The sequence below is a fragment of the Macrosteles quadrilineatus genome, unplaced genomic scaffold (genome assembly GCF_028750875.1).
Source record: "Macrosteles quadrilineatus isolate MER2022 unplaced genomic scaffold, UCM_ALF_1.0 Scaffold_5__1_contigs__length_97177068, whole genome shotgun sequence".
Lineage (NCBI taxonomy): Eukaryota > Metazoa > Arthropoda > Insecta > Hemiptera > Cicadellidae > Macrosteles > Macrosteles quadrilineatus.
The window spans coordinates 94,523,151-94,536,228 of record NW_026542598.1 but is presented as its reverse complement, the minus strand read 5'-3'; the positions used below and the strand labels follow the sequence as shown (position 1 = coordinate 94,536,228).

General features: G+C 35.2%; 1 protein-coding gene across 1 annotated transcript in view; it reads right to left on the bottom strand.

Moving 5' to 3' along the window:
- Position 1: 1 nt before the first annotated feature.
- The window catches only part of LOC128995803 (TBC1 domain family member 30-like), an 86,988-nt gene continuing 73,911 nt past the window's right edge, over positions 2-13,078 (bottom strand). The window contains exons 3-8 of the mRNA XM_054420822.1: positions 5,592-5,717; positions 3,565-3,735; positions 2,497-2,674; positions 561-770; positions 294-434; positions 2-210 (exon numbers count right to left, since the gene is read on the bottom strand). Of these exons, the coding sequence (XP_054276797.1) occupies positions 2-210; positions 294-434; positions 561-770; positions 2,497-2,674; positions 3,565-3,735; positions 5,592-5,717 (1,035 nt within the window). The remainder of the gene's footprint in view (positions 211-293; positions 435-560; positions 771-2,496; positions 2,675-3,564; positions 3,736-5,591; positions 5,718-13,078) is intronic.

The following is a 13,078-nucleotide window of genomic DNA, read 5'->3' as shown; positions in this document are numbered from 1 at the left end:
ATTAATCAACACAGTGTCCTGAGGCAGGCAGTTGCAGAACAGAGTTAGGAACCACTGCATGGTGAACAGATTGGTCAGTGGAGGCTCGTAACTGGTACCTGCAGACAATTACATTAATCAACACAGTGTCCTGAGGCAGGCAGTTGCAGAACAGAGTTAGGAACCACTGCATGGTGAACACGTTGGTCAGTGGAGGCTCGTAACTGGTACCTGCAGACAATTACATTAATCAAGACAGTGTCCTGAGGCAGGCAGTTGCAGAACAGAGTTAGGAACCACTGCATGGTGAATACGTTGGTCAGTGGAGGCTCGTAACTGGTACCTGCAGACAATTGCATTAATCAACACAGTGTCCTGAGGCAGGCAGTTGCAGAACAGAGTTAGGAACCACTGCATGGTGAACACGTTGGTCAGTGGAGGCTCGTAACTGGTACCTGTAGACAATTACATTCATCAAGACAGTGTCCTGAGGCAGGCAGTTGCAGAACAGAGTTAGGAACCACTGCATGGTGAACACGTTGGTCAGTGGAGGCTCGTAACTGGTACCTGCAGACAATTACATTCATCAAGACAGTGTCCTGAGGCAGGCAGTTGCAGAACAGAGTTAGGAACCACTGCATGGTGAACACGTTGGTCAGTGGAGGCTCGTAACTGGTACCTGCAGACAATTACATTAATCAAGACAGTGACCTGAGGCAGGCAGTTGCAGAACAGAGTTAGGAACCACTGCATGGTGAACACATTGGTCAGTGGAGGCTCGTAACTGGTACCTGCAGACAATTACATTCATCAAGACAGTGTCCTGAGGCAGGCAGTTGCAGAACAGAGGCTCGTAACTGGTACCTGCAGACAATTACATTAATCAACACAGTGTCCTGAGGCAGGCAGTTGCAGAACAGCGTTAGGAACCACTGCATGGTGAACACGTTGGTCAGTGGAGGCTTGTAACTGGTACCTGCAGACAGCGACAGTGACTAGTTGAGATGAGTGTAGAATAAAGTGTGATTCCTTGTGTAGCTTCCTCACATACCAAGATCAGTTTTGAACATTATTAAAAACCCAATGATGATTCATGATTCAATTCTTTGAGGCAGCGACGCACATATTTTAAGCTAAATAAAAATGCATTGAGTGTAGAATGGGGTGTGATGGTCTGTGTAGCTTTGTTACTAACTAAGATCAGTTGTTAGTTTGTCGTGACTATTTATTAAAAAACAAAAGATCAAGGACAACACAGTTCTGTTTTAAGTTTTAATAAATGACATCAGTGCAACAGTCCTTTATCTAGATGATGATGGGAGGTACTTATTCAGGGGACTAAAGCTACTTAATTTATTATGAAATCTAAGGGACGTTAAGAGTGAGTTGGGAAAATATATGTAATAAAACAAAAAATCATAGGAGGACCAAGAGTTGAGTGGTAAAATGCAATCTATCCTATTATTTTTTAGTGCGAAGCAAATTTATTTAATTTATTAGTGGTAAATTTGTTAAATTAGAAACACACTCATTAATCTACTGCTTTCATTCAAATCATGTTTGTGACTTTTATTTGGCATGTTAGGGTAAAGCCAGAACAGTGATTCAAACTGACTCGTGGATTTATATTAACGTTCTGAAGGGATAAATAAGTCTAAATTTGTCACATTGAGTTTCTTAAGACCCTGATTATAGACCTGAAGGATTAAATAAGCAAACTCATTAAGTTAATTCAAAACAATCAGTACTGGATTTATCTCTTGGAATTAGTTTGCTTGGAAACAAATTTCTTCTCTCTCATTAAAATATTGTTTCTTTGGAGCAATACCCGTCTATACACGATAGTTATTTCATTTTTATTTTCCTTGAACTAACAAAAAAATTCCCATATTTTGAAACTTACTTTTAACTTTTAAAATGTTTTATACATTCATAGTTTATACATAATTTGCCTCCAGGATTGATCTATTGACATACAATGAGGTTACTACCCTGTCGTCAATCAGTCCTCTATTGTCTTGGATGACTATAGTTTCGGGGTTAAGACCCTCTATTTTCAAACATGTTCAACATGTTTGACATTTGACGACTGAAGAGAAGATTTGAAAATGGGGTCTTACCTGGTGTCAACAATGGACAATGCACCTACCCCCGCCCCCGCCCGTCCTCCTCCAAGCTCAGCTGATCCGGCAGTCGTGGTTAGGTGTTCGACCCGCGTGCGGGCTAAAAATAGTATATTTCTACCCTGAAGAAGCAGAACGTTTTTTTGAGTTCCGCGAAACGTCGGACTTTGATGCCGTTGACGATTTTGTGTTTTATATATGTGTGTTTATGTGTGTTTTGACGAGTCCCGGACATCACAGACAAAAATAAAGGTGAGTGAAGCCCACAATAATCTACGTGAATGGGGTCTTACTTAACCCCGAAACTATAGTCATCCAAGACAATAGAGAACTGATTGACGACAGGTTAGTAACCTCATTTTATGTCAAATTCATAGTTTACTTAGAACCTCACCAGAGTCCTTGGATTCGCTCTGCAGTTGGTCAAAGTGCCTAGACAAGGTTGGCAGTTTTATTCGCAGCAAGTCGCGGAACACTGCCATGTCTACAGACAAACCTCGCAGATTGTTGGCAAAGTAGCTCTCCGGCAACACTCCCTCTATCAGGAAGATCATCACCTTCACTGAGTCAACCTGCGGATAAAGCTTTGATTAGATTGTATGTGTTGACGACTCTTAATTTTGTCAACATTCAGAGCCCGAGCAATGTTGTATCTAGATGAACACTTGATGGGATCAAAATTAGTGGAAACAGAAAACAAGGTGTCAACTTTCATATTTCAGTTTAGTTATCTCAATTTCTCAAAATAAAACATTTAGCATTTCTGTAGATACAACTAAATCACAAACAAAAATGAATACTCTTTGGTAAGAAGAACTGTATTTTTAAGGAAATAGTTCTAAAAACCTACCCAATAATTATCTGTTTACAAACACGTAATTATGAATTAAAGTACATATGTTTTCCACCTGAATGATTATGAAAACAATAATGAAGAAAGATTTATTTGATTAATAAAGTTCAAGCATTAACTATCAATACTTTGAAACAACCAAGCAAACTTGGATGCGCGTATTTTTTAAGGTGATATGAATGCATATTGCAAGGTGAGTGATGCAGGTGAAATGATCTCTGTGTGTGTGTGTGTGTGTAGCTGTGTTGCTGACTGAGCTCAGCTGTTTTGTCAGTCAGGATCATTTATTAAAAGCCCAATGATTAAGGAGAGTTGGACCCAATTTCGAACAATCAACAAGTTACCTAAATGACTTTTCTCAGTAAACCTTCTGATCACTAGGCGAGCACTTGAACCCCTCAACCACGCAGCTATTTGGTTGTCAGAGATGGTGAGTTGGTCATTGAATTGTTATGGGCATTCTACACCGGTGATTAATACAACAAAATCTTGTAAACTTCTATTTTACTATTTAGCGGGTAGCAGAAAATAGTTTGACGCTATTACTGGAGTATCAAACCATCCCAAGGTATTAAAAACCATATACACAAATACTATCCTCCAACTTACCTCAGATTTGTCCATAACCTGGAGAATGAGGGCAGCGAGCATGTTGAACCCTTGACAGTAACCGACAGCTTTGTTCCAGCGAGCATATGCGAGCAACACCCGTTTGAGCAATGCCTGATTGTCCTTTCCAGAGACTCCACAGAAGAGCGAGCATCCTGTACGATGGACGTCCTGAAAAAAGTTACGCAGTCAATTATTTTTGATTCATATGAAATATTGATTGTCTGAATTAAATTAGCAAAAAGTTCAATTTATTCAAAAATTTTAACAAATAGTAACCACATTTGTTTTATCAAATCTTTGCAAAGGTGTTTTTTTGTGTTTTTATTTTAATGAAAAGCACTATTGTCGGGACCACGTAAGTTTGCAGTTGAGGGAGGAGCCTATTTACCATATGGTTTTGAATGAACCAATGAGAACCGTGCGGTGTTGCCTAATCTAATAATACCAGCTGATTTGAAAATGCTTAGTATGTTTAAATTTGTGTTGTCAACAGGCGATGTGGCAACGTCGCACTAGCCTTGTCTTTTGATTGGCTGTCACCAACTGCAAACTTACGTGGTCTCGACAATAAACTAAACATATTTATTCACTAGCAATTTCAAGGAATCATATATTTGTTTCACACTTTTTGAAGTGAAACACTCCAATGTGTTTTCTCAATTAAATGGAGTGTTTCAATTATATTTTAAAGCAAGGAATAATCCTCTATTTAACATATTTTCATACTTAAGATTTAATCTTAATGAAATTAACTTAGCCAAAAAACAAGAATGATAAAAAAACCACACTAACAGACACTGTAAGTTTACATTGATTCAAGTTCCAGATAAAATTTTTTTAGTGTTCCTCTTTCTAAAGCTTTGCAAAGCAAAAAAAAAAAAAAAAAAAATTAGAAACATATCTGTGTCAATCTCAACATTTGGGAAAAAGGGTAAATCGGGCTAAGTAGACATATTTTATGCATTAAATTTATCTTAAATAACTAACTGGGAGAGTAAAAAATTTGGAAAATTGATATATAAATATTTCAACTGTAATTATTTTGTGTAGTTTCAAGTAAACAAATAATATCAGAGTAATTTTAACTAAGTTTTTCATTCTTTGAAGAACACATACAGTATGTACAGGATATATGTGTTCTTCAAAGAATGAAAAACTTTGTTAAAATTAATCCCACACATTAAACTTTAACCTTTCCTTCTGTGACAGTGAGGTTTAACATGTTAAAGTACAAAAGTGCATGAAACGTAGCCTCATTAGAGCTTTTAACACAACCCTCACGGACCAACAACGATAGGATGATGCTCAGTTGTTTCTTTAACTAGCGAAACAACTCAACTCGTATAACGAGCCCTTAAACTTGAACTGCTTTCAACATTCTTAGTAAACTGTCTCCCTTTAAATGACAAAGTTTACTAAAATAAAAACATAGTAAAAGGTTGAAGGTGAAAGTAATGGGTTGAATAATTCAATCAACATTGTGAACGAATGGTTATTTAATCCAATATAGATGCAAACACATCACATCCATTAAGATGATTGTGACATGTTTTAGTCACCAGAAAAGTGGTTACAATTTAATGCTTCCGAATTAAGTTCCAACGTAAATAGTGTTATTTATTTGTGATTTTTACACAATTCATTGAAAATTATTGGTAATAAATTATTTGTTACACAATTATTAGTTTCTCCATGTAAAAATTAAACTACAGTAATTTAATTACTTTCTTTCCTGTTCTAGGCCGCTATGCACGAGCCCGGGATTGTTTTTCACTTTACTTCAGGCTAAACCTAATGGTTGGGGTACTATCACTTAGAAAAAAATCTATTGGTGATTTGGCAGGATTTGAACCTGGGACCTCAGGCTCCTCCGATTTTGCTATTTTTAGTAATTTAAAATTAACGTTAGATCTCATTTAATTATTCAGAGTAGGGGAGGAGTGGTGTGGAGGTTTCTGCATCACTCGCACTACCCTCCCTACACATCCTGTGTATTTGACACACAATCTTTACTATTTAGTTACCTTAACAATCTGAACACCCAACTCTTCATCGTCAGGGTTTGTGTACTCGTTGAAACAAAACTCCTCGACTTGCGACCACTGAACTCCTCGACTGGCCAAGTGCTTCTCAGCAAGGTTCAGCCATAACTGGAAAAACCATCGAGGAGGTAAAATATCAACTAGATTATAATACAGCTAATATCATACACAAATATATAACCAACCCAAAATAAAATATCACATTGGATTGTATTGGATTGTACAATGCTATTATACCAGTCTGCATATTTAAACATGAAGATGAATGTTGAATCAAATGTTCAGATGATAGTATTGTTACTGACTGTGCTCAGCTGTTTCTTTAGACAGGGTCACTTATTCAAACACATTCAGGGATAGTTCTGTTTTAAAATCAGAAAAGAGCTCCTGAATTCTCAGGGTTAAAAGTGGATATGTAGATAATAACAGTTTAAAACTCACACAATTCTGAAGCCTTTTATGTATGTGTGTTATTATCTGCCATATTATGGGGACGTCCCGCAAGGAGTCAGAAGGAAATCTTAAATAGAAGCATAGGTTGATATGTACATCGAATTAAAGACCTATACTAGCAGAATATACTACCGCAAATTTGAACTCAAACGGATAACAGAGTAAAAAATGGCAACCAGTCAAAGATTTCTTTAATCTGCCATTTTTTACTCAGTCGTTCAGTCGTTCTTTTGAGCTTGAATTTACGGCATTGTAATCTACTAATGAAGACCTTTAATTTGATGTGCATTGAAAATTGTTGGTGGTTGATACCTATGCTTACGTTAACAATTTTCTTCCGATTCCTAGGGCTGTGCCCCCCTGAGGAATTAGCTTATAATAGCAATGCAAATTAAATTAATCTTTGAACCGCTGTCATCCTTGGCTTGGTTGTCCGTTTAAGTTCAAATTTGCGGCATTATATTCAGCTAGTAAAGGTCTTTAATTTGATGTACATATCAAACTATGCTTCTATTTAAGATTTCCTTCTGACTCCTTGTCTCATATTAACTCCTGGTTATTTGTCCCCATGATATGACAAAAAATTGATAGTTCCCTAAAAAGTAGACTTTTAGGTGTGGTGTTGATATACCAAATCTTATTGATTTGTCTGTTGACGTTTAGAAAATATTAAGCCAGTGCGGAACTTTATGGTTACTTATTGTATGGTAATGCACCCTGTATACCATACAACAAGTAAACCAACTATTCAATTTTTGACTCATTTCATCGTTTTTTTAAGTGTAATAAATTTGGAACAGCAACTTTTTTAGGCATGAGTGGCGTCAGTTCAATTAAATAAAAATACATCTCTAAACATTTAATTTAAATCGGTCGGAAAATAATAATTTTTGATTTTTCTATACACATGCAAAATGGAATGAATCACCCTTAAAAGTATATAAGTCAAATGTTAACAAATGACAAACTTAAAAGATGCTCAGGACTAAAACTATTATAAAACATAAAAACAAATAATTCAACAGAAATTTCCAACCACCAAAATTAAGTTTTGATGAAAATGAATAAAACAAGCTTACAACTCTGAGGTGAAGTTAGAGATAAATTCTATTCTGTAATTGCATTTCAAGATCATTTCCACCGAAAGGCATTAGTGTTTCTTTTGAGTCCAACCAGCAACAAGTCAGGATCCGCCAGACTTAGGCTTAGTGTCACAGTAAAGCTGGAGAGATGGCAGCAATAAATACATTTTGGTCGTGAAAATATCATCTACTCAGATAATTAGTTTTTTACTAACCTAATCAGGTCGCTGAAAAGTCAACATTTATGGAGTACTCGTGTAAACTATTTATGATGTAAATGGACAAATTTATACTTTTATTTTTTTATTTAAACAAAATCACTAGCAATAATGGAGGTTTAAGAACGTCATGGGAATTGTAGTTTTCTAAAAGTTTTTGATTGTCTAGTAAAATAAGGATATGGTAGAGTAAAAATATGGTAGAGTAGAATAAATTATTTTGCTTCTATAGTATATACAGAGGTCACTCAAAATAGATTGTGAAATTAGTTTTATGAACAAGATTTTTGGAAGGTGGATTGAAATTTCACTACAGAATTTTGGTAGTTCTTTAAGTTGTTTTAGAAAAATTTTACGAGTATTCAATAAATTAAAAGGTTGTATTTACTGTTCAATGCTATTGAATTCATTCTGCCGTATCTACATGACTGATATGAAAAGTAGTTAAATCTACAAACAAGGTATTGAGTCATGTCATTTTCACCTGTTACTTGAAATTGACTAATGTTTCGCTCAACAGTGACAAATTTTGATATACATTCTTTCTTTTACACAGAGATATCACCTTTTAGCGAATTTCCCATATAGGGAATAAGCTATTACCGTAGTACTCATGGTAAGACCTGGACAAGGGACCGATTTTTGTTTTGTTTTGAGGTCCCTAGAGGCCAAAAACACCATCCGTTCAAATTCATATATATATATATATCTAAACTACTAGCTGTAACCCGCGGGCTTTGCCCCGTTTAACCTCTTAATTTTCAAGATGATCTCGTTTGCATGGCTCAATCACGTCCTGGTTGAAGTTCGTTTGCTACGCTCACTCACCTTTAGGTTGGAGCTCGTTCGCTGCGCTCACTTTCCTTCAGGATAGCTCGTTCGCTACGCTCAATCGCCTCCAGGTTGAAGTTCGTTCGCTACGCTCACTCACCTTTTGGTTGCAAATTAGCTGTTGTCATAAATGTAAAAGAAATAATAGTGCTAGTGCTGCACCCTGTTGGTAATCCTTGTAACTTTAATGCTATTGAACATCATAGAACAGAACCAACTTGTTTAATTGAAACAGCTGTTAAGATTCATTAATTCCATTTCTCATAAGGTTAACATGGGAAACTTCAGAGCCACTGGGGCGGAGCCCGGAAGGATTTTTGGGATAAAAATATGCTTATATGTTAATCGGGAATATGAGCTATCATCATGCCGAATTTCAGCCCGATCCGACCAGTAGTTTTCGCGTTTACTTTTCCCATACATACACACACACAGACACCACCTCTTCTTTATAATAGTATAGATAGATAGATAGATAGATAGATGGATAGATAGATATACAGCCGCTTGTGTAACTGACTGGGGATACAAATTCTAGACCACTTCTAGATGAGCTAGAGACTTGAAATTTTCGGTGGTTGTAGGTCTAGTGCCCACCCATAAAATTCCAAAAAGTCGCATTTTCAAATTTTAACCCCCCCGAAAATTCGAATTCCCCCCTCATGTTATTCTTATGGGGAATAACATTAAAAATGGCCGACTTTGGTATGCCCATCTGAACGGTTTAGAAACGTGCTAGAGACTTCAAAGTTGCGTAGTATTGTACTATGGGATCTTAAATTAACGGTGTATTTTGCAAAAGTCCCATTTTCAAATTTTAACCCCCCCAAAAATCCAAAATGGCGGACCTCTGAAAACTACAAAACACTTTTTTTCTACCGGATGTAGCTCAAAAACGGTAAGAGCTAGAAAAGATTTGAAAGAATCTTAGCAAAAGGAAATTAAATTTTCTACAAAACCCTCTCAGGCGTTTTCCAAAAATCGCACTCCTTCAGTTTCAAAAAAAGGCCTACTTTCAAAATTTGGTCAATTTCACATTTTTACCGGTTTTCGCTGTTTTTTCATACTTTAATAATTAATTGTCGCAAATATTATTATTGATTTGTATTCTCCTTAGTTTACTTTAAATTTTACTCATCTCATGTTTTTTCGTAACTTTACTTCTTGACCCCCAAAACTTAATATTAATGTCGAAATTTGAAATTTTTTCGAACCCCATGTTATTCTTATGGAGGATAACATTGAAATTTAATGACTTTTTTTATGGTCATCTGAATCGTTTAGAAACGTGCTAGAGACTTGAAACTTGGTAGTATTTTAGTATGAGATCTTACATTACTGGTAGTATTTGCAAAAGTCCCATTTTCAAATTTTAACCCCCACAAAAATCCAAAATGGCGGACCTCTGAAAACGACAAAACACGTTTTTTTCTAAGGGCTATAGCTTGAAAACGGTGAGAGCTAGATAAGATTTGAAAGAATTTTCATGAACGGGAATTAAATTTTCTACAAAACCCTCTTAGGCGTTTTCCGAAAATCGCACTCCTTCAGCTTCAAAAAACGCCCTACTTTCAAAATTTGGTAAATATTTTCAAAATTTTTAACGGTTTTCGCCATTTTTTCTTGCCTAAATAACTTTTTTTTAAATATTGTTAATGTTTTTATTCTCCTTACTTTACTTTAAAATTTACACACTAAATGTTTTTTCGTAACTTTACTCTTTGACCCCCAAAACTTATTTTTAATGTTGAAATTTGAAAGTTTTTACGAGCCCCATGTTATTCTTATGGAGGATAACATTGAAATTTAATGACTTTGTTATGGTCATCTGAATCGTTTAGAAACGTGCTAGAGACTTGTAATTTGGTAGTATTGTAGTATGGGATCTTAAGTTAAGGGTGAAATTTACAAAAGTCCCATTTTCAAATTTTAACCTCCCCAAAAATCCAAAATTGCGGACTTCTAAAAATGACAAAACACATTTTTTTCAAAGGGACCATATAACAATTCCCCTCCCCCCCCTCCAAAATCGATTTCTCCCCTTATATCTTTCCTATAGTCACTACGGGTGCATCGGTCTATATCACGTTTACCAACTTCTAGATTAGCTGGAGATTGAAATTTGGCACCATTGTAGATCTTGAGCTCTTATTTAAAACTGACATCTACAATAATAACCCCCCCCCCCCAAATATTGAATTTCTCCCCCCCCCCCAATGTTATTCTTACAGGTGCATCGGTCTAAATCACGTTTACCCATTTTTAGATTAGTTGGAGATACTGAAATTTGGCCCGATTGTTGGTCTTGCACCCTTTTCGGAAATTGACATTTGAAAATAATAATAACGCCCTTCTAAAATATTGACTTCTCCAATTGCATCAGTCTAAATCACGGTTACCCACTTCTACATCAACTGGAGATCTTAAATTTGGCACGATTGTAGGTCTTTAGGTCCTGCGTCCTTCTTGAAAAGTGACGTTTTACAATAACAACCCCCCCCCCCTCAAACAAACTAGACAATTTTTAAAAGTTAAACTTTCCTATTATAACCCTTTTTAAGAATTCCGCTCCCAACCTTTTCTTTTGGGAAATAAATTTTTAAGCTTCTGACTTTTTTTATATGGAACAGAAGCCTTTTAAAAACTACTTTTCCGTAATAACCATCTTACAGTTATTTTTATTTGTATTGCCTTCTTGACTTCTTTACGCTTCTTGGTGTTGGCCTTTCACCCCCTCCCAAGTTTTGAATTCCCCCTTTTATTTTTATAGGGAAAAAGTTTGAAAGGGGCTGTTAGATATGTGTTACTAGAGATTTTAAATTTGCCAAGGATGTATAACAATAATTCAACACCCCACAATGGGGGACTTGGGCTATACTCTAATCTACTAATGACGACTAACAGCTAGGGGGCCTGGGGGCGGAGCCCCCAGCGAGCCAAAGGCGAGTTAAATGATATAATATCGCATTGTCATGCATTTGTGAGCTATGTTTCAAATTTCAAGTCTCTAGCTTATCGGTTACATCGTTTAAAATTGATATCAAAATTTGTATGAAAGCGAGCTAATAAAAACAAGCCCATGGGGCGTAGCCCGAAAGGAAATATGAAAATTAAATGATATAATATTGCATTGTCTTCCATTTGTGAGATATGTTTCAAGTTTCAAGTCCCTAGCTCATCGGGAAGTTAGTATAAAATCGGTTGCAAAATTTGTAGCGGACAAGAAAGCGACCTAATAAAAACGTTTTAAAAACTGTTGACATTTTCAAGGAAAATAAGTTAAGAAATAAAAGTGTTAAAAATAAAAATGTTGTTTGATTAGTTATTCTGTATTTCAAAAATATCCTCATTTATGAATGTGTTTTCAGCTAGACTTGGTGACTTTTTCATAGTTAAACAAATTTTGAAGATATATAGGCCTAACTGTTTTTCATACAACTAGTGAGAAAATGTCATTATATAGGAAGTTTGTTTTTACTCTCTTAGGGAAAAAAAACTTACCTTCACAAAGAATATTTGTAGGCCAAGATGTACGTAATTTTTTTTTTTTTATTTATAGCTTAATGAGTTAACTAACAATTTCCAACTAACAACAATTGGCAATTGATGCAATTTCAAATAAATACAAAAACTGACAAATGACTTAGATAAATACTTATATAAGCTTATTTATAAATTAGAGGAAACTTTATTAGATCTCATGTTTTAGTCAAATTCAAACATTTACAGTAGGCCTATTTTAAAATAAACACTTAGTTCCATATTTTTGCAATTGTTGTTTGCAATTAATAATAAACCTTTAACACCAAAATATAAGTTTGATACACATACATATTGTGTTTTTTATGGTATAACAGTTTATGATATTATTAGTGGAAGAAACTGTGCAAAAAAGATAGGTATCGGAAGTATCGGTATCGATAGGTAGGCTATCGAGAGTACTTTGGTGGTATCGGTATCGACAATTTTTGGTATCGGCTCATCTCTAATCAGAATTTTAAAAAATTATATTAATTACGCCTATCTTATTAAAAATAACACTTAGGCTTAGGAAACATGGTGATATCAGTTCTAGGGATAGAGTTAAACTTGTCCTAAAATAAAATAAATCATAAAATAAAAGCAATATTAATTTGTATAAAATAGGCTACTTACTTGTTTTGGCTATGTTTACAGTAGTAAAACATGCCTCTAACTGCTTACACTTAACAAAACTTATCAAATGATAAAACAATTTATGTAATATTTATTTGGCAACTACAACGCGCTCCTGTATTGCGTGTATTGCATTGACTTTCTGCAGGCGTTTAAATTTCTTTATTTTTATCTTGTCTTGAAAAAATCTTGATCAAAAACAAATCTCGTCTCGTATAACAAGATTTAAATATTTAAAATTTCCTGAAATTTTTACCATTGTTATTAGCTACAAGTTTATGCATTGCTTATAAGTGGGCCCCTGGAAAGAATATGGCTGGGGGATTTAAAAAATGTTGTGGATCAGACTTCAACTGGCTACACAAAAATTATTGTTTTTTTCCTTAACACAGCCTCAGAATATTTTGTAATCATGAGTGCAGGAATGAGCAGTCACCCTCCAACACATCAACTAACCTAACGTAAGGCATCATTGGCTGTAAAAGAGACTTACTAAAGAAAAGAGAGTCTTATGTTTGTCTAGGTGAGGTTGAATGAAGTAATAATTTGGATTGTTGAATCTTGCATTATTTATGACTTTCCCTTAAGAGTCCTTGTAGCGGCCATCATGGATAATTTCAAACAGTTGCTAAATAAAGAGTTATTTACCATCTCAAATATATATATATATATATATGTGTGTGTGTGTCCGTCAGCACGATAACTCAAGCAAAAATGATCCGATTTTGAT